General features: G+C 39.8%; 1 protein-coding gene and 1 long non-coding RNA gene across 4 annotated transcripts; both read left to right on the forward strand.

The window, feature by feature from the left end:
* Nucleotides 1–99: 99 nt before the first annotated feature.
* On the forward strand, nt 100–16,069 carry LOC136421434 (uncharacterized). 3 transcript variants are annotated; one of them, XR_010753458.1, is made up of 25 exons: nt 100–352; nt 840–916; nt 1,357–1,467; nt 2,069–2,160; nt 2,567–2,680; nt 3,248–3,302; nt 3,611–3,673; nt 4,090–4,157; nt 4,411–4,543; nt 4,790–4,909; nt 5,648–5,875; nt 6,505–6,620; nt 6,879–6,919; nt 7,174–7,314; nt 7,740–7,806; nt 8,107–8,233; nt 9,099–9,321; nt 10,077–10,180; nt 10,635–10,714; nt 10,980–11,228; nt 12,175–12,268; nt 12,533–12,773; nt 13,900–13,973; nt 14,309–14,721; nt 14,862–16,069. XR_010753458.1 is itself a non-coding variant. In XM_066408732.1 (24 exons), the coding sequence occupies exons 1-24, from the start codon at nt 310–312 to the stop codon at nt 14,507–14,509; spliced, it is 2,862 nt and encodes a 953-aa protein (XP_066264829.1). In that variant the 5' UTR covers nt 100–309; the 3' UTR covers nt 14,510–16,069. The 3 variants fall into 3 exon arrangements, 2 of the variants coding, with proteins under 2 accessions (XP_066264829.1, XP_066264831.1); XM_066408732.1 differs by having other exon boundaries at nt 14,309–16,069; XM_066408734.1 differs by having other exon boundaries at nt 1,360–1,467; nt 14,309–16,069.
* Nucleotides 16,070–18,262: 2,193 nt separating this feature from the next.
* Nucleotides 18,263–21,121, forward strand: LOC136421378 (uncharacterized). The gene is made up of 4 exons (XR_010753444.1): nt 18,263–18,416; nt 19,147–19,328; nt 20,082–20,185; nt 20,580–21,121. It is a non-coding gene; the product is annotated as an uncharacterized lncRNA (long non-coding RNA).
* Nucleotides 21,122–22,455: the final 1,334 nt, after the last annotated feature.

The following is a 22,455-nucleotide window of genomic DNA, read 5'->3' on the forward strand; positions in this document are numbered from 1 at the left end:
TAAAAACCACAATCTAACAACAAACGATTAATACTTTCAAAATATGATGAAATAAAGACTTAGAATATCTTTTTCTTTCATTCTAAAATACGAATAGTTTCTAAACTTCGTCAAAACAATGTATTTTACTTAATTTTCTCTTAGCGTTTGGTTGTCTTGTAACCTAGCAACCGTGTGTAAATACGGGAGGGTCGGATATCCTGCAATGTTTTGGCTGTAGCGGTACCGTAGTCTTTGAAGTAGAGATATCATAGCCTTCTCTGCTGTTTTGAATACAGAAAAGTGACAGACAGAGACGATTTGGATGCCATGACGTCTAGAGAGCAAAGGGACTCTGTTCAGAACGGATTTGGTAGGTGATATTCACGTCAATAGTTTCGATATTTTTGTGTCATCTCGTCCGTCGCCCCCCTCCCCACGTTTAAGTCTCCAAACCTTGTCATAACGTATGATCTAGTGATTATACTCATAATATCATTGTAATGAGTTGCTGCATGTATTCACCATTGATCGAATGCCCAGTTTTAATTGCAAGAGCAAAGTTTGAACGTAAACCTGGCCTACTCAATACAGCACTATTTGTCAGTTTCAAAGTTTATCTGTGTTAGTATAACTAGAAATCAGTCTGAAGCAAAGTTGCACTGTAATCACATTTACCTAAATTTTTGACTGTACAACATCATTCTTTGTCGAGGGTTGGACGAATACTGGAGTTGGACAGTCAAAAATTTGGGTATTCGGGTGATTTGGGAGATCACAGTACATCTTTGCGTCAGGCTATATGTTAGTGTTTGATTTCATATCGAAGAAAGTGAACTTTTAAACTCATTTAAACGCAGGTTCTGGGACCAGGAAGGCCAGTGTGGTGCCGATGGACACACTAGGGGAAGATGAGGAGGACTCTGGAGAGGATGAGGTATTGATTGTTGTGCTGTTATTTGTTGTTGTTGTTATTGTTTTTATTTTATCCAGTTGACTTAAAGGCTGCAATAGATGGGAGTCTGAATGAAGACTACATTGTATTTTCCACTATGACATTATGATATGTTGCAATTTTTCTACTGCTGATTGCTGTACTTCTGGTGCAGTATACTCAAATAAGAATGTGTTAGTTTCTTTTAACTCAGTATTGAATTTTGCCAGAACCATTGACATTTATAATTGCACTTTGTTTACTAACTGTCAATACTCTCTTTTGAAAGGCACAAATACAGCATACATCAGTGATGCAAACTTTAAGAATTGCAAAAAAGTGTTGCAGTGACCTGAATTGAAAAATTAAAACACACAAAAATCATGCGAACACAATAAGAAATATCAAATGTTTTTTATCCTAACCAATGAACATCGTTGTAGCAGGAGGCGGCGGAGGAGCGAGCGCGACAGTTGGAGGAACAGAACAAGTTTGACGCCCTGTGTGACGGGATCCTCAGTGCTGTGGCACTGCTCAGTAGCTCTCTACAGGAGGTGGGTATCATATCAACCTTTCATGTATAGGAAAGTCCCTTTAGCTCAATTGTGCTGCCGGTTCCAATTTGCTAACTCGGAGACCCAAGGAAGGGTATCTTGGTTGGAGCTGCATTCGTCTTTCAGAAGGGACATCTCATGATCGAGGAGGTGCCTCGAGCAGGTTGAAAGGCACTACAACAGCCTCATTACTCAGATCGGTACCTACTGTACTGGCTGTACTGCAAATAGTATGCTTGTGTGAAAATGTTTGAAATGGCAACATTTACCATCATTATTGTAATGGAAGTGGACATCGACAGTCATATACAGTTACAACATCCAGGTTTTGTCACAGTTGCTTATAGACAGGGCAAAATCACAAGTCATTGCAGATGCATTTTAGTTACAGTAGCTAGCGTCTGACACTTTCTTTGATATGGTTCAACAGAACCAGTTAGTACCATAGGTGTGGCAATGGAGATATGGTTATTTGTTTATTGTTACTGTTATTTTTTTAATTTATCGTCCATTGTGATGTCAAGTTAGAAGTCCAGGAAGACTAGTGGTGTGCCTTAGGGCTCAATAAACTCAACTCAACTCAATGTTTGTCTACCAACAGGTGATTGACCTGAAGGATGAACTACTGGAACATTCCCTCCCACCTAATGTGCTGGTCAGACTGGCCATCGTGTCCGGCAAAATATTCAGAAGGTTAGTTACTTGATATAAGTATTTGTAATGATATTTTGAAGCTGCTGTGTTACACTGAAGGGCAGTTTTACTTGTTCTACTGATACACAGATACAGTTACACAGATACAGATATACACAGATACAGATACAGATACAGAAGCTGTCATGTAAGGCTGAAAGTTGAAAGACAGTTATACCGGCTCCACACATACAGAACAAAAAATTAAGTACCAGGGGTGATAAGCCACCTGTAGCATATACTTTTATCTTAGGTTGATTTTTAAAAAGATTTTACATTATGTCTCTCGGCCTGTGTAAAACTCAACATCAGATGAATTTACATAGAGTAATGTATAATTTAAAGATTTACTGTTTTTTGAAGGAATTTTGCCTTTTATTAATTACATGTCATATTTCACCATCAGTGCTACAGACTTGAATGTTCCAGTCACAGAGTTAGTTCGACTTGTCAGAGTCTACTCCGAACCGTGGGATGAAAAAAGTGAGGCCTTGAAGAAACTACATGCTGATTACGAAAGGTAATGATTATTTTAACCTCCAGAATATTGTCAGAACTTTTAATGCATGTTTTGTGACAGGAATCACGTGTGTAGATTGAAATTACACAGTTCACACTGTAGCTAGTCTCAAAAGAAAATTCCCTGGATGTTAGATAGGATTGCAATGATAAAAAGGAAATAATCTCTATGATCCAATATATGGTTGATCTTCTAATGTCTCACTTCACTATCTTTTCCAAGCAACTATGATGTAATACAGGTAACCTGAAGGGCTCTCTTGATTCCTTTCTAACGTTCTGGAACGATTTCTGTTTATTTGTAAACAACTATCTTCAATTGATTTGTACATCTATATTGTAAAGTTACAGCTGGAATTTTGTGAATAAATCTGGATTTAGAAATCAAATCTTTTTTTTATATAAATGTCAAATGCTAATACAATGTTTATTGTACTAAGACCATTAAAAATTGTTCATTGTTGGTGTTATGGAAATGACCTTATGTGAGCAGCATGACTTTCAAATGCCTTTCCCTTCATCTGTGTCCATAGCAGAGACTCATGTTAAATTTTGTCTTTTACAACAGTAAGAAAAGACAACTGAACATTGCCATCAAAAGACTTCAACTGGTGGATGCACATGTAAGTTTCAGTCTACTATTATAGTTACTGGCATGTTACCTTTCTGCATGCATTACAACATACATTTTGTATGTCAGGCTTCAAGTACATCAGTTTTGTAAAATTTTGTGTGTAAATGTTTGGCATCAATGTAGGAAAAAAAGATTTTATATGTTGAATATAAATTGACAAAACATTGAAACATTGTCAAATAAGCAGGTAATACTAAGTGTCCTATGACTAAAACACTAACTTTGGAAGAGAAACAAACAGTATACACTGTATAATCATTGAAAATTGACTGTAGAAATGTTTTATTGTATTTCCAGTCCAAGCGTCTTGCTCGTGAGAAACGGATCATGAACTGGGAGAAACTCTTCGCCAAGCTAACGGTAAGATGTGTCCTCAGTAACACATTTCCCTTGTCTTACTCATTAGAACAGTGTTTACAAAACATGACCAATTCTCCCACTACAATAGACAAATGCATGCCATCATGGTGTAGGGTCACCGCTTGGTATAAAAGTTTCAGTGACCCGGCTAAGTTTTCTTTGCATAATAGATTGTTTTGTTGACAAAATACAACATGTTCCTGTCTGAATGGTACAGGCAGATTTGTTGATATAGTATAAAGTTACGCTGCTATACAGAGTCAATGAGCCATGGTATGCTAGGGACTTACAGATTGCTTTCAGTTTAACCAGACCAATTTGTAACAACATTAAGTCTATGAAAAAAATAAAATTAATCCTATTCTGTTATATATATAATAAAATTACAGCTGTTAAATTCTTGATGCTTCTTTCAGAGTTCAAAAGGCCATGGTCGCAGATGGAAGTTTCTGATTGACTCATTTAAAAAGAAGGCACAGATGGGGTAAGGAAATTTCACTGCTATTTCATTTGTAGCTTGTATGGTACAGGTTTGACATTTGGAAGTAGGCATCTTTTATTTTAATCATGTTTAGTTATCTTTGTTTATCTGCTGTAATGGGATTGATTGATGGCAACAAGAATAAGTTCAGCACCAAGGACAGAGTATGGTATCATTTCTGACTCTCTCCTTAGAATTCATTTTAGATTTTTGTTCATTTGCTGTAATGTTAACAACAATTGTTCTTTTTCTTAAGTGCTGAGCACCTGTTGGCATATGCCAGCAGTGTTGAAGATGAGTATGAATCTGATGACGATTTCACACAACCTGACCACCCCCAGTTCGCCGTAGTGAGCCCTTCCACTGAGGGACCTGAAAAAGCAACATCAGTAAGTTAACATGATTTTTATTCCAAAACCATCTATTGGATGTAGTTTCAACAGTTGGTAATATCATTCTTTTTTGTATATCCTGTATTGTAACCCCTTTTCCTTTCCTTACTGCAAATCTTGAAACGTTCATGGTGGTTTTATTTGAAGCTGAAACAGCAAGGACACCTCCTGACGTATGTGGCACCAGGCACTAAAAGGTGAACAACAACAACAATAACAACAACAATGTTTGTATCTTTGTAGCCGTCGGATTTTGAGAGTGAGCCTGAGCCCGAGTCTGAGCCAGAAAGCGGCAGCGAGAATGACCTCCCGCGGGCAGACAGCGAACTGGAATCGGAAACCGGAAGTGAACGTGAAGGAAAGGTAAGAAAGAGTCAAGGCGTTGTCTCCTTGACATTCTCTTCTGTTGTCACAAAACATGAGTGAGGGTCTGCATGGGGGTCCCCGACAACGCTTTACACTGAATTCAGAAGATTCTCCCCTACATATTACGCTAAAAATCAAGGAAGGCAATTACACAGAATTTTGTCACCTCGCTAGGAGATAAGTGAATAAGACGGCTTTCCCTACCAATAGCGCATGCAGACCTTCATGATTTTGTGTATGTATTTCTGCATATGTCACAAAGTTATCATATATACTATATGCTGTTCTCAAGAAAGGGTTAAAGATACACATAGTATTTTTTCAAATAAAGAGAGTTAAATGATTTTGTTTTAAGCTGTTTTAAATACACGGTCCTAATTTCTATCGTTGCAACATCATGTAAATTATTTGATCCTGGTGAAATGTCTATAATCCATGTTTGACTAATTTACAGAGAGAGAATTCTCTGATTTACTTAGAAATGTGCAATTTTCTGTACTTCAAGCTTACACAAATGTTCTTCATGCATGTGAGATTTGATTTTGAGACATACATTTGTATTTTTGCAACTAATGACTGAATGAGTGATTGTCAAAGGACAACAGAAATAATAACCCAAAACTACTGTAACATACAGGTAAACAATTTTGATGGTGAAAGGGAAGGAAATTACGAATTTGTTCAGTTATTTTATCCTGCCAAAAAAAGAAAGATAAGATTGATGTTCTTGAATAGAGAGCTGCATCCAGTAGCTCGAAGTATTCCACAACTTCTCAAGAAGGCGGAACTCTAAGTGACCGTAGCGGAGACAACACGGATGGAAGCTCGGATTCTGACTCAGAGTCAGACAGCGACAGCAACGCGGAAGGGAAGAGTAAGAAAAAATCAGCAAAAAAGGGTCAAACGAATAAAAAGAATGCCCCAATCAAAGGAGTGTTGAAGAAAAAAGGGGCGGTCAAGAAGGTTTGTTGGTATCATACTGGAGTTTGGTGGCTAGTAAATTATGGAATCCATCTGGTGTTGGTGACGGAAAAGTGATCTGGGAAAACAGAAAACAGCTGGAGAAGTATGGAGGAAAACTTAATCTATAGAAAGCTTGCTATATCCATCATTGTGCCATTTGACCAAAATGGGATGATTTGGCAGAATAATGCCAACCTTTGTCCAAACTATGAATGATTGGGACATATATTATATGATATGGAGCAGACTAATCTTTTAAGCCAGCCTCTTTTGCATTGCAGTCATCCTCAGTAAGACAGCCGGAGCTGCATAGTTTCTGTTAGAACTTTCATCTACCTGTAGCTGTGCAAAAGATGTCATTTGACTTGAAGAATTAATCAGCTCAATGTGTCTTCTATAATTGAATGATGATAATAATGATGCCAATCAATATAATGATTAATCGGTATGTTACCATTAACAGCCTTTTTTTGGTGGAGGTGTCTTCCAAACTGGTGGCAAGGTGTCTGTCAGGGACAGGGTGATACAAAGACTGACCTTTATTTGCTCACAGCGACATTGCCGTTCACAGTGACTACATTGGTGTAGTTTTAAGGCTATGATAACCATGATTATGTTCCCATTTCCAGAGGAGAGGGTCTCGAGTGAGATTTGGAGGTGCAAGCACAGTTGGGGCACCAGAGCTGGTAGTGAAACCTCCCTCAGAAGACAGGGCGGTGTGGACCCATGAGCCTGAGTATGACAGGTATGCACTGGAGCATGTCATATCAACTCAGTTGTTTGGAAAGGCTTTATCTGGTGCTATGTCTGTAACCCTTTGAATAAAAGTAATACTTGATTACAAAGTAAAGTATTAGAGGATGGGAGTTGCATTTTTATAAAGATAAATCTCAGTGTATTTGACGTAAAATTTTCAATAGTTTGTAATTCTTTTGTAGTTTCTACATTTCATTGCATTCTTGTATGTATGCTTAACATTCTTGTTTTTTTTATCTTCCAACAGATTTCTAAATGTTAGAGTATACAAGCCTGTTGGAATGCAAGGTTTGTTTCTTTTTCATATTTTGCTTTGTGTTTCTTCTTTATCAATTTGGAAAAATGTTTTGTCATGGCTTTAATTTCATAAAGTTCAAGGCATATTTTTCTTTTGAGTGGTTTCATACAATTCATTAGAAGTGTGTGTGTGTGTGTGTTTGTGTACAATTCAGTATTACATGAAGGGATGAAGTCTGCTATATCTGATTGACTTGCCCTGAGAGTCGCTAAATCTATTTGAATCATCTCCATTCTCTCCCCAGACACTGAGCTCACCTGCGTTCTAACTATGGGTGACCAGGTGTTCAAGACAGGTGTGTTGGACGCACCATCACCACCTCCAGCTGAACCTAAACCTGAGACTCCCGAAAAACCCAAGAAAGGCAGCCTTATTGGCAAGGGAGGTATGTATGATATCGTAATCTCCAAGCAGATGTTATGGTGAAAGATCATAATGTTTTCTATTGGCTGGGCTTCTCTGACAGTACCTTTATGAGATAGTCACCCCAACTTTCACCACATCATGTTTTGGTTATTAAATGTATTTGGCAACTGTAACTCCTGTTTGTTGAAATCTTTCCCACACATTGGTCTATTGGGCAGTGCACATCTCTGTGTCTATAGCCCTTGGGCCACACACTGTAATGTAGGTATGCTTGGATTTTTTTCAATTACGCAAAATCAAATGAGACCTTTGAAATCAACAATAAAATCTTCATACAAAGCATGAAATTTAGAAGTGTCTAGATTAGATTGTATTTCGTAGCTTCAAGAAGTCTTGATGTTACAAGATATGATAATATCTTAAATAATGTATTTTTGTATCCAGGTGTAAAAAGAAGAAAGTCTGTGACTGTAAAGGAGCCTCATGAAGAAACACCTAAGGAGGACGACAGGTAAAAGGAGTTAAGAAGTCCCAAAAGTAGCCTAAGAATTTTCACTCTGTTAAATTTGAAATGCAATTTCAAGGAAGTCTATTTCAAGTGTCTTCCATGTACTGTGATCTCTGCTTTCTGCAAATTATCTACTCTTCAGATACTGTACTTTTCAACCAATGGTAGTGTCCACTGGCCTTAGTAAGTTATGTTTATGTTCAGAATGCTCTAACCACTATAGCCTCTTAGTTCCATCTTGGACAGTCACTGAAGAATTTTTTTCCATTCAACTTTTAACGTTGTCACTTCTTTGCCCCACAGGTTTGAAGAGTTTGTTTTCAGTGTGCCGGACAAACTGGCAGAGATGCAGGGGTTGAAAGTTGCGGTGAACTCACAGGACGACATGGCAGCCGTGGCAACTATTGAGGCAGAGGACCTGACCAGTTTGGTAAGTTATCAATTCAGATAGATGTAGATAGATTTTATTTTTGGCGACACCTCAGGGGCGAGCCAAATTCATATATATTGTGTGCAGTTTGCAAGAATTGCACAGGAATGTGAAAGTCCATGGGCGATAACTCAAGAATGCCTGGATGTATTGTCTTCATATTTTGTAGGTGGGTCGGTCTGCGCGAGACCTTGAAATGATTGGATTTTGGGTCCTCTATCGACTTTCTATGGTACTGCAGGGGAACTTTCACTTTTCAAATCTCGTGTTCTGAACATGCTATGGGCTTAATTCTTTAGTGGTGGATAGCTCTTTGTAAGCAAAATAGGTCCTGCAGATTTTGACTCCCTAGCGGCTTTTACTCGTTTATTCTATTTTTTGATTTTATTGAAGTTACTACAACACAACACAGAGGTCACTCAGGCAGCACTGCTGATACATAAAAAGAATTGTATAAATCAGTCTTATTGAGGAAAAATTACTAGAATTTGATGTCAACTTAGGCTTGTTCAATTTAATTTGTTGGTTCTTGGATTTAACAAAAAATATCGCTGAACTGGAAAATCAACATGAAAACAGAGTCAGGAAGAAAAGTCTTAATTAATATACACAGTTTTAGGGAGTAGATGTAACATTTAGATGTAAGTTTTCCACCTAGCCCACTTTTTTCATCTTGTCTCCTTGCTGAATTTTTGCTAAAAATGTCATGGAACAAATTGGTGTGGTCTCAACAGGTACATGTAAGTTATACCAAATGATATGTATCTTATATATTCATGAAGATATTCAGATGTGCCAAACATAGTTCAATAAATATCTCAGATCAAGATTAACCCTTACCGGTACTTTTTGTTTTGTTTTCCAGGAGCTACCTGTGAAATCCTTACCAGATGAAAATGCAGAGTTTGATGCTAATCTGAGGAGTACAGATCCCACCATGTTTCCTCTCTACGCCACAAAAAGTTCCAAACACGGAATCTACGGGAACCTCCCCCTCAAACTGTACTGGACGCAACAAGAACGCCCGCGAACCTTCGAGAGGGAAACAGAAACGGTGACACTAATGGACCTGATTAAAGAATTCACAGGTTTGTCCAAATGACAGTAGCAAATAACATTAAGTCAATCTGTTATAATTGATGTTGCAAATAATTGTTTAGAAATCAACTACAACTTTTTAGGTTACAGATTTTATAAATGCAATAAGAACCCCTACTGAACCCCTGGTTAAAAAAGAGAAGAAGAAAAATTAATGGTTCTTGGTGGATTGTGCAGATTGGCACATTCGCACACCAAATCCGTAGTGTGTTACTAGCACACATTTTATCATGGAAGGTCGTGTAAAGTGCCTTTCCCAAGGGCACAATGTCGGGGCATGGTAACCATGGTTAGAGTGACCAATGGGTCTTCTTTTCTCTTAACTTTCTCCCTGCTGCCTAACCTGGTAACCACAGCAATGGTAACCAATGCAAAGTTGGTGCAAAATGGCTATCTTAGGAGGCTGAAGGTTAATAATCCTTTGTCTGCACCCAGTGCACAGAGCTATAAACTAATTTAGCCATGAGGCTAAATTGACTCAGACAATATAACTGGATTATAACTCCTACAAATCAAAACAATATAGAACTTTAGAAGAACTTTATTGCGCGACAATTGTAACGAGTACAATGTATGGCAATTTGTAGATACATAACAATCGTCTATTTCTAATATTTAACAATTTCAAAGAACTTATCAATAACATGAATAACAATCGATCTGATAATGTACATTCTAATGGCTAAAACAGTATATAATGTACTCTACAAAAACCATAACCCACAAATGATTCGTGTGTTTCCAGGTGTTGATCTCTCGCAGCACCCCAAAGAAGAGATAGTCGCCATGCTGGAGAGAGAGTATGAGGACAGAGCAACATCAGCCATGTCTTTTGAGGAGGAGAAAGAGGTGATTAAAAATGTTTGGCGTTATTGCTGCACTCCCTTTGAGAATGACCTCTTTGTCAATAGATGTTAACATGAAGGGTGTCAAACCTCAAGCCATGTTGAAGGAAAAGTGATTTATACTAGATAGAACCTATCTAGCACATTTTTTTGGGGCTATGATTTTTTAGTGCTGTACAGTACTGGTTTGTGACCGACAGTCAATTTACAGCATTGCCCCAATCATACTTTACTACTGTAGTGTGACTGGTCAGTGCTGTTACAGTAGTCACAGTCTCTAAGATTTTCAATACTGCCGTGGTACTGTAGATTTTCAATGGTGCCATACAAATATTCATCTGGTCAAACTTTTGGTCCTTGTGTTAGATAAAAGTCCATTCTAGCTCTAATGGAGAAATGATTTACATTAATCATATCTAAACCATAGATATTAAGATATCCATTTGTGTCTGCTGCAGGACATGGTTCCCAAGGCAGAACTGGAGAGCCTTATGGAGCAGCACAACGCACAACTCATGCAGATCCAGGATGAATATGAGTAAGTACCGATGCTGATGCTGATGCAAAAGAGCTTAAGTCCTGACACTACCAAGTGAAATGTTTTGGGGTTTCAAACACACACACCCCTCAGGATATGCTCAGTTTATATATATATATACAGGAGTACATCATGTGTGTGTGTGTGGGGGGGGGGATGTTGCATTGGAGATGTCTTTAGACACATTTTTTCAGGGTGGCGTACTTAGGTGACCTGAGGGAACTACTTAGTAGACATTATCCACGTATCCTCTTTTTCATCACAGAAAACGTCTGAATGAGCTTGCAGAGAATCTAGAAGAGATGCAGGAGAGAGCTCCACCCCCGCTGGCAAACATGGAACATGCCATGGTGCAGTACTCACCCCAGGGGACCCCCGTCCACCCCCGGTCGCCCGTCAGTCGGGCGCAAACACGCGACATCACACGGTCTCCCAATATCCCGCAGGTCCCACAAACGTCCAGGGAATCCAGCGCACAAGCCCCCAAACCTCCACCAGCTACTGCATATGACGGGTGAATTTTTTCTTCCTATTTCTGTATCTGTATAGCTGGTATAACTGCCCTTCAGCGTATCACACCAGCTTCGCAGGTATGTGGTGTGGCATCAGCTGGTTATATTACACTGTACGACCTAACCTTTGCACATCTACCCTGAAAGAACTGTAGTTTAAAACTATCTACTGAGGATGCTCATACTGTTTGTCACCAAGACCCGAAGGCCACATAAAAGTAATGGGTTACATGAAAAGGATTTCTTCTCCCCCAAGTCTGAAACATCCTGATTAATGCACGTTTGAAAACTATTCTGTCACTGACCCAATAGGAGAAGCAGGGCTATGAAGGCTGCTCAGGAACATTCCCTACCCATTTAGACCAGGATTTTTATCCACTTATGCCAGGATGGTACATACTGCTTTCTCTGCTTATCACTCAGCATTTGTGAAATAGTATGGTAGTTCAACACACACCACTACCAGTGGACTAGCCCCCTGTTGTAGTGACTTGCACAAAGTTGTGTGGGCCAGGGCTGCCAAAACGGAGATGGTTGCCGCCTTATGCATCGTCTGGTGCGGGAAGGACTTTAACTTTAACTTAAATGTCAGGATGGACTGTATACTTTAAAAAGTGGCAATTCTTGCTGTCCTTGGTGCTGAATGTACGCTTGTTGCCATCAATCATGATATAAAGAAACAGACACATATTTAGGCCTGTAGAAGAACTTTGACACCAAGGTAACTATGGATGGCTGTTATTTTCATTATTATTGTTCTTTGTAAACATTTTTGCAACTCAAGAACATTTAAATTAGCTAGTGGCTATTTGATGATAGTATACCCGTCATCACTTTGTCTATGTATTGTCTATTTGTGTAACATGAATCTATCTATAGCCCTTATCAATGTCCACATGATTTCTTTTCCTATTGATAATGACGTCCATTTTTTCTATTAAATTTCAGGATGTACCAACCCCAGCCCCCACCACATACAGCACCCAGGGCGAAGAGAAAAACAATACAGGCACCACCACCCAACGCCAAGTTGCCTAAAGATGTAAGTACTGGGTTCATATAGCTAGGGCTTGACTGCTGCTATCATCAATGTATAAATCAAGATGTCTCTAATTGAAGCTACATATTACTAGTACTACTTTTCACCTCAGTCGAGTGAGGTGTAATTGTGCCTTTCCCAAGGGCACAACGTTGGGGCACTGCCAGGGATTTGAACCCAGAACCTTTAGATTTTTTAGCCAACAACCCTAACCACAAGACCACTCTGCCATCATTACTAATCATTATCAATTGTATATCATCATAGTTCCTGGAGAGGCTGAAGTTCCAGACTGCTGAGAGTATCCGCCGCCAGGCTGAGCTGTACGACAAGACGAGGCGGATGGTTGAGGAGAAGTACCTGAGACAGATGGAGGGCCAGCATCGTATGACCAACCCTGAACCGCTGGAGCAGCAGTTAGAAGATGTCTGTCTGCCGGCAGTCTTCATGCCCACCAAGACTGGACACATCTACAACCCAAGGGCTTACCAGTACTTCCATCCCAATGGTGATCATTTGTTTCATTACCTTCGCCGGTTATGCAGAGGGTAGCATTTGTCTGTAGTGGACCAGCATAACTCAAGAATGCCTGGATGGATTGTTTTGATATTTGTTGCAACTGCTTTCAATTTGATCTTCTATTCTACCATTTCTCCCTCATTTATTTATCTTTTTTTAAATTTATGTCTGGCCTTGCCATTTTTTGATAAGTATAGGGCAATGATTTTCAACATTGTTATTTTCATCATTTTCATTAAGTTTCGAATTCCACACATCTAAAATATAGATTCAATGTACTGTAAGATATCAATATCATTGTCTACCAAGACTGGACACATCTAACCATAGTACTTCCATCCTAAATAACATGTGCAAATCTATTTGATACGTCCATCGATTTTTGGTTCACCAGTGACTGAGTTGGCGATAACGTTTACTTATTGATCTTAATCACTAACTCGTGTTTTGATGTATTGACTTATGACTGTACTTCCATCCCAATGGTGATACTGCAAATTCATTTGTTTTTGCAGGGAGTTGATTTCCTGGGATAGAAGTGGAAGGGAGGTTTTCAGTGTTTTGAGTTTGCGGTCAAACCAATATTGTAGCATGAAACCACATATTCACATAGACTTTACACATCTACAACCCGGGGGCTTACCAGTACTTCTATCCAAACAGTGATTACTGTAAACTCATTTATTTTTGCAGGCATTTGATTTTGCAGTAGGAGTGGAGGAAGGTCTTTTGGGTGCTTTAAGTTTGTGGATAAAGCAATGTTGTGGCACGAAATCACATATTTGCAGTGTCATGGTTTTCTGGTTCACAAATAAAAAAAGCCACTGCAAATATCTAAAGATTAACAGTGTTTTTTTCACCCTGGTTGCTTTGAAATCTTCTATTCTATCATTATCTTTTAATTTATTCACATATATTCAACGAGTATAAGGCAAAAAGCATGGTTGCTTGTATAACACCTTCTACTCGAATCCATTATCTTTGACCCTACCATTTTTTGTTAATAAGAACATCAATCATAAATGACAATGATAAAAACTACACATACAGAAATTTTCTTTTTTTCATGATAGCGAAATGGTTGCAACATTTTTTGTTTAAATATTTTTTCTTAGGTTTGTCAGGAGACATTGCCAGACTGACTCAGCCTCCTTCAGTCTTCCAGCTTCCCCCACTGGCCAACAGACATGTATCCTTTTCAACACTGTGTGTCTTAAACATTTCTTACTTCTGAAATAAAGGTTATTGATTGATTGATTAATTGCAATTTAGATATCATGCACTGTAAGATAACAGTCATGTATAATCAATGCCTTGTATATTATGTTTTCTGAAAGAAACTGCAAGTTTTGGGGACTATGAATGAACAACTATGAATGACTTGACTGACAACCATTTATGGTCATCTATATTGCAATATCTGATGAGATGAGATGGAATGTTTCAGGGAGATAATCGAACACTGAAAAATCTATAGTTATTCATTAAGCTCAGTGCTTGTCATTACCTTGACTTTGACATCAGCGACTTTCTGTCATGAACCTGTTTGACTTGAGCCAGAACTTCCAGTCAAAGGGATCCGACTGGCTGTCCAACATCCCAGCCTATAGGAGCGCCAGTCAGACCCCGTTCCCCATGACGCCGGCACCGACGGTGGAGGGTCCCTCCCAACCTCACAGCGCCAGCACACTTATGAGAAGTCATCCCATGCCTCATACACACTGACTTTGGGAACAGAGGAAGGGTGGAGCCAAAATGATATATTCATGATAACCAAAGTGCTAACCTTGGAAGGTCCCTCCCAACCTCATAGTACCAGCACACTTATGAGGAGTCGTCCAATGACGCATACACACTGACTCAGTGAGTTTTGGCAATGGCACAAAGGTGGAGCCAAAAGTATCTATTCCCCGTGACACCAGAACTGACTGCGGAAGGTCCCTCCCAACCCCACAGCGCCAGCACACTTATGAGAAGTCATCCCATGCCGCATACTCACTGAGTTCTGGCAACAGCTCAACTACCTACAATAAACCATAGTACCTATTCCCAGTGACACCAGAACTGACTGTGGAAGGTCCCACCCAACCTCATAGCGCCAGCACACTCATGAGAAGTCATCCCATGCCCCATACACACTTACTTTGGCAAGGCTTCAGGAGCACCAGTCAGACCCCGTTTCCCATGACGCCTGCACCGACGGTGGAGGGACCCTCCCAACCTCACAGCGCCAGCACACTTATGAGGAGTCATCCCATGCCTCATACTCACTGAGTTTTGGCAACAGCTCAACTACCTACAATAGACCCTCAAACCTATTCCCAGTGACACCAGAACTGACTGTAGAAGGTCCCACCCAACCCCACAGCGCCAGCACACTCTATTCTCACTGACTTTGGGAATAGAGGAAGGGTGGAGCCAAAAGCACCTATTCCCGATGACCAAAGCGCTGACTGGAAGGACCCTCCCAACCTCATAGCACCAGCACACTTATGAGAAGTCATCCCATGCCTCATACTCACTGAGTTTTGGCAAGGCTTCAGGGGTGGAGCCAAAAGTATCTATTCCCCATGACACAAGTGCCAACTATAAAAGGCCCCTCCCAATTTCATAGTGCCAGCACACTTATGAGGAGTCGTCCCATGACGCATACACACTGACTCAGTGAGTTTTGGCAATGGCACAAAGGTGGAGCCAAAAGTATTTATTCGTCATGACTCAAGCACCGACTGTTGAAGTCCCTCCCAACTTCATAGCACAAGCACATTTATGAGGAGTCAAAAGTACCTATTTTCATATTAGATTACAGAATGCTTTTAAACTATTTACATGTTTAAGAAGTATTACATAGCTTTATTTGAGTAAACAAATGACCTGATTTTTTATGTATTACAGAAGGTACACTAGTTTTATGTGTATGATACATGTACAAGACATATATCTGGGTAACATACATTATCCAACTGAAAATTGTTGCTGACTCTTAGGGAGGGCAAAAATTGAATAATGTTTTAAACATTGATAAAATGTTAGAAACAGTATCTTATACAGACAGTGTATAATTAATTTCATGCATAAACATTTAGAATATAATAGGACATTTTTAGCTGTAAATATTGTGCTATTTTTATTCAGAAGCAGTTATCGAATGTTGATAACATTGCTGCCTTTCTGTGGAAAATGTTGAAATGATTCATGAATGTATGATTTTGTACATTTATTCAATATGTTGAATGTTTTGTAATAAAATAAATTTGTACTATATTTTCCTCTTTACAAAAAGTATGCACATTTGTCTTTCATTTACTTCTTCTTTTCATAATAATGTCATGCAACAAACAAGACAAATTTAATGTGGACCAATGACGAAACGTCTCATTAACGATATGTGGCAATGATGACGATGATGATTTAGTGAAACAAATTTTGTGGACAAGATCCTGCTGGTCAGGCTAGTGTGGAAGGAAATTATTGAACAGATGTGGATGAAATTTCTCACACATTGCCAAAAAAGCCAACTTTGAAGTAAAGTGCGTTAAATACATCATAGACGTCGTGGACATTTCCCATCTAAACTTGGTACTAATTTCTATTCATCCCATATGCCGATAAAAAAAACACGAATCAACCAACGGCCAAATATCCAAGAGACTAACAATTAAGAATAACGTCTTTGCCTATGAAAAATGGCCAACGCTGCTTGAATTATAATATCATCATCTTCGTTACTGCTTAGCCTACTACGGAGTGGATTATTATCGTCTTTGTCAACGTGCACATCGGTATCTCTTAAGTTTCTTCTTTCTTGCCTTTAATGCTCACGGTATTGATAACGATCTGGTATGTACCGAAGTCGGATTCGGACCCTGGACCTGATCCGATCATGCTGCCGTTGCGCCACACGACCCCACAAGTCAACTTGGTAGTCACAGTCGTTATATAGAGGTCAACAATAGGGGATTAGCGATGAGAGGGCTGGTTGTGTGTAGTTCAGCTACCCTGGTATCCAGAGCAATTATACCGAGCGTGGACCTACACCGGCCCGTGCCCGGAGCTTCCTCGGGACCTACCCTCCCGCTGGCCCGACAACGTACCCCGTCCCACTTCCCGCTAGCCAAACAAGTGGATAGTGGGGCGGGGTAGATCTTCGGGTGAGCGGAAGGGTAGGCCCGTGTAACTCGGAGCGCTGGCCGGTACATATGCTATGGATTCCAGGGTATAGTTCAGCGGACTGGACATACGCACCCCCCCCCCCCCGCAGAAGCCCCCCGAAACTAATTGTCCGCAGTTAATAAAATAATCTTTTCTTAATTAGGAAAAACATTTCTTCTTTATGTACGTTTGTAGCTTTGATCATTATGCACATGGAAAACATAGTTTCACTGCAGTGGTATGTACTAAAGTGCTGTATTTTCTCTGAGAAAAATAGTATTAGGGGCAATAAAATTGAATGACATCGCCCTTATGCTCCCCAAAATAATATTTAGAATTCTTTCTTGACCAGCTATCAATATTCTGTACAACTACAGTTTAGTTCTTTCTCGATTCATTAATGTGGAGAACGTAAAAAACAGCCGTTCTGAGTGCTCGGTATGGCACCTGGGGTCGACGGCCGTCATAGCGTGCTTTCCGCACTGTTGACGCCGCCGAACTGTGCTGTGGGGCACTCTTACATACCTGGATAGTTCATACATGACAAGATAAGCAACACCACATACCGGACACAAGGGGTTCTCGGTGTCGAGTATGGTTTCAAATGTTGTCAAAACATTCGGGCTTTTGTGCTTTCGGTCATTGTCATTGCCAAGGGAAATCACAGCGGGATATGCTTTTTTGCTGGCAGTGTCTTTTTGTGTTTTGGTTTGAAATGCAGTCTGGGTCTAGCGTGTGTTGATGAACAAACATTCTGAACAGTTTGACGTGCCCATAGGGTTGGGGGTCAAATGCGAGAAACGTTTCCCCACGAGAAAACAATGGTTCTACAACGAAACACAGCGTTTTATGCTGTTTTGGGGGACATATTTCAAATTGAAATATATATTTTGGCAATCAACTTCAAAGAATTATAATGGTAAATTTTCAATATTTGGTGTTCACGCCTGGTCGGGTGTGTCAAGGTAGGTAGGGATTCCCTTTTTTTCAAACAAACAAACAAACAAACAAACAAACAAACAAACAAACAAACAAACAAACACATTAAAAAGCCAACTTTGAAGTTAAGTGCGTTAAATACATCACAGACTATCATAGAATGTACTACAGTCAGACGTTGAACCCTACATTTTCGGGTCAACAAACTTTACTGACATTAGTAACAAGCTGTTTTTCTTGTTTCTGACTACGAGCAGCTTATCCAGTTCTACGCATGCCCAGTGTCATTATCTTAGTAACACCTACTGCCATCCTATCAGGTGCTGATGAGGTATCTTGCGGTTGTATGCAAGGTTTTTAATTGGTTCATGTCCAACCGCAGGGACAAAAGTCACAAACCAAAACACGCCTATGGGTATAAATAACATGCTCCACCCACTAACGTTGAATAGTCGCCATTTACTACATACAGGCAAGACACAAAGTTTTCAGATCAAGCATCGGACTGACGATCTAGGATTCGACACCGACATACTATCAAGTAAGTCGTTCCTTCTCTAACACTTATTGATAATCATTGATCTCCGTCTTTCGGCGTGTAGCCTTTTTTTGTTTAGTAAATGTGCACAAAGGAAACGCCAAGAACACCAGGCCTGCGGGGTGCCCCAGTCCCCTTGGCATACAAAATATCGCACAGGGGAACCTCGGCCCCGGCTTTTTCGAGCATTTGTGACCCTTCACAAGTGCCGTAAACGTATTTAACATGTTTGAAAATCAGCACTGACTGAACCTTTCGTACAACTAATGGATTCAACGCATCTAGTGACTTGTGTTTATCAGTGACAGATTCGACAAGAAAATCACCGATCTTGGTGTCCCATACAGACACCATTTTTGTGAGTGGCCTTTTTTGTGCCTCCATGGCATCAGGAACAGGTTAAGTGTGGTTACAAAACAATACACCTCTGGCTATATGTGTCACGGTTCCAACATTGATCTAAATGATAAACTGGTCACAACGCTGATTGTGCTTTTCGTACAAGTTTTGAATAATGTGAAAATCTACTTGACGCGTCCTTTTAAATTTTGGTACATCAGAAATAAGAGAAGATGTAGAAATTTGAGACTTTCAATACATTAACTATACATTATACACACAATCTGTGTTTTGTGACATTTTCATTCTAGACAATGTGAAATTATAGACAATGGCAGTTTAAGAACTTGCTGCTCCCATTATATTGATGTATGGACTCATGTCTTTGATACAGCAATCGCAGCTTAGGTGGAAGGATGAGGGGGTACCAGAAAAGCCTGCTCCTGTTGATGGTGCTGATGACTATTTTCTTGGACGACGCCGATGCCAAACACGGCAGGGGCCATCCCCCGCCCGGACTTCGTAGGGAATATCTTCATGCAGCAGTAAAGCGCCACCCTCGAGATCTCGCAGAAGGTGCAGTAACAACATCTGTAACACTGAATCTTAATTTAACCCTAGTCCTGCTGAGCCAGAACATTGTTGGTTTGCACATATGCATGCTTGTTCTGTATGCTAGCCCTGACAATATTGTCGGGTTGAGGGTATTTCTAGAATGCGTACGTTGCACCCGCGCGGTTGTTGTAAAGCGAAGTAACTAAAGTTAGTATATCAAACTAGTACCCTTTGTTTCAAAGGTGTTTGGGCATTTCAGCATTGGGAGTATATTCTTGCACTGGAAATCCATCAGGACAAGGGTTAAATGCAGAAAAAGAAGTATCATCATGACACTGAATTCACAAAACTGGAATCTAGTCTATAGTAACAGAATAACGTTATTCTATGCGCAAGGTAGCAGTTTCTCAAGCAACTGGATAAAATTGGGAAACGCTTATCATCTTCATTGGCTGTTTTCACATTCTATCTCGTTGCTTTAGTAACTGCTACTTTGTGTATTCTATGGCCTAGATGTCTAACATTCATCGAGGTGGCGTTCTTTTATGCTTATACGCAATTCCATCATAGAAATACTAGTGTTAATGTAGGTCTGTAGATATCACATTTGAGCATATATGTTTGCCGGATGATATCAATCTTTGCTTTGATATAGCCTAATTCATTCTCAAATACCAAAACAACCCAATAGAATCATATATAGAGAAAGTGTGTGCTGGAATCGCCTCATTTTAGGATTATGATTTTAAAAGGCATCCAATATTGTATTTGCAGATGCTTTCCATGTGAACAAGGCTAAGGAAAACGACGAAAGTGTGCTCCTCGCAAAGCTGACAGGCAATCCTTGATCCAGCGCACAGATCAACAGTTTGTAAAAGGTGACAGCGTGTTTTGTTTTATTAGTACTCTTAACTGGGGGAGTAACGAGGGCAATCATTAGATTAATTTTGATTTGTAGTTTGTCGGTTTCTAATTACAAGTCTCCCTATAACTTTCATCTAAAACTGAGCAAATGCGTCATGCCTTTGTTTTAGAAGGAAACCAAGTTGGCTTAATATTGAGTCTGGTCCTTTTGTTGTAAGGTAATAAATAGTTTACAACTTCTCACCTTCTCACCCTGACGCCTTTAGGCCAATGGCCTGTAAGTTGTAAGCCTCATGGTGAACTCCCTCCATACTTACTATTCTCAGTCATTTTCTTCACTACTTCCCTTTAAGCTGTTTTATATGCCCTTCCAGATTATCTAATTATCATCTTTGTATTTTTGTCCAGACAACTGTGGCTACTTCCCTGAAAGGGAGGTCTGCAAACCACGACGCCTCACGCAATGCTTCTTCACTGCATCACTAGCTACAGGTCTTAATCATCGCCAGGAAGCAAGTCCTCTGTGGTGATCGCTAATTAGAATCAGATATTGCTTTTATCTTTATTACCCTTAATACAGCACCCTATGAAGTAAATTATTCATGCCACGTCTTTTTGTTAAGGACAACAGTTTATTAAGCGATCAGAGTTGTCAACTCAAAATCAGTCCGTCAAGTTTCATTTTGGACTCTAGCCTGTATTAGTTCGAAGCCTTAAGATAAATCGTCTACTAAACGTACAATGAACGTCTAATGTAACCAATGGTATTTTAATGCAAGTTTACTTCCAATAGTTTTAACATTTAGTCTCTATGTACTCTCCTGTAGTGTTAAAGAATTACGGAACTTCAGTGATTCGGAATGTCATATTCAGCCCGAGCTTCAAGTACTATATATCGTTGGTTGGGTGCTTTGCGCTGGTGAGATAAAATAGACATGTGAAATGTTTAACTTTTTGTGCCTTTGTCTGGATGATGTTAGAAGTATTTAACCCGGCCCGTATAATGTTTGATATCTAATCTCTTAGAAGGAAATTGGGGAAACTATCATCTTTCCATGCCGATATATTCAATTGAGGACAAATACACAAATTACTCCCCCGGTAAACTGTCCCTTTGCCTTGTCTGACATTTGAAAAACAGAAATTGCTTCCACTTATTAGCTTGGCGTGTCTTTCAACGCTGTTATCTACATGCAATTTCAAGTAATAAGTATATTACAATTGTGTACAGGATACATTATTCCAAGCATTTTTTTTACGTACAGACAAAAAGCAAATTAAACTAAGCAACCAACAGTCAAAGAACTAAGAGACTAACAATTAAGCATACCATCCTTGTCAATGGAAAAGACCAAACACTGCCAAAATATGTCCTCTTTGAAGCCTGTAACTTTGACGCTGGGTCTACATGTACGTGCCAATCTCTATCTCTTAAGTTATCACAGTGATTTACACTGGCAATTACATTAATCATTATGCAAAAGTGGTTTTTATAGCCACACGTGTGTACATGCTTCTACTCCCCTCCCCCAAAATCACTTAAAAAACGCCTAGATTTTGAAATGTATCTTTTGATCTTGTACCCCAAAATCAGAAATTATGCAAACTATATCTTCTTTGAGTAATAAATGGGGGGAAATGATATCTCTGCAATATCGGGGTTAAATGACAGGGACTCCATACTCATCGCAAATGTAACGGGTGGAGAAGAAAGAAAATAAATGTATACTTGGGGAACCTGCGCAGAAGTGACCATTTCAAGTCAGGAAAAATAAGTTTATGTCCTTAGTCAAAGAATCACAGTTACTATAGTCTTTGGCGGATGTATAGAGTCGTGTAACCTGGTCACCAGTCTCTACCAGGACATTATATACATGTACCTTGGTCTCTACGAGTCGGCTTAGGGGTGTTTTACAGGGCCCAGTTTGCTATGCGTTGGCATGTTTCTGTCCGCCTATCTTGTCAGCTGGGAGCGTAGGGAGCGAACTAATTAAAAGCCCGTAAAACCACCCCGAGTGCGCTTATCTGTCTTGCCGGGCGAGCACCACTCCCAGCGCCGTAGAGATACCGGGGAGCTCCCGATGGTATGGTTTCCAGGCTAGTCCCCGTAGGGAGCGAACTCATTAAAAGCCCTTAAAACTGCTCCGAGCGCGCTAATCTTTCTGGGCAGGCGGGCACCGCTCCCAGCGCCGTAGAGATACCGGGAAGCTCCAGATTGTTTGGTTACCAGGCTAACCAGAGTCGTGAAACTCTTGTTTAGAATGACCTTATCAGTACAGATGGT

Source organism: Branchiostoma lanceolatum, chromosome 16 (genome assembly GCF_035083965.1).
Source record: "Branchiostoma lanceolatum isolate klBraLanc5 chromosome 16, klBraLanc5.hap2, whole genome shotgun sequence".
NCBI classification, from domain to species: Eukaryota; Metazoa; Chordata; class Leptocardii; order Amphioxiformes; family Branchiostomatidae; genus Branchiostoma; species Branchiostoma lanceolatum.

Excerpts from the sequence above, each read along its gene's own strand:
- LOC136421434 (XM_066408732.1), top strand. The coding sequence starts at position 310 with ATGACGTCTAGAGAGCAAAGGGACTCTGTTCAGAACGGATTTG. Across the intron at positions 5,876-6,504 it reads AAAAAGGGGCGGTCAAGAAG|AGGAGAGGGTCTCGAGTGAG; the intron begins GTTTGTTGGTAT and ends TCCCATTTCCAG. Across the intron at positions 13,974-14,308 it reads CCCCACTGGCCAACAGACAT|CGACTTTCTGTCATGAACCT; the intron begins GTATCCTTTTCA and ends CTTTGACATCAG.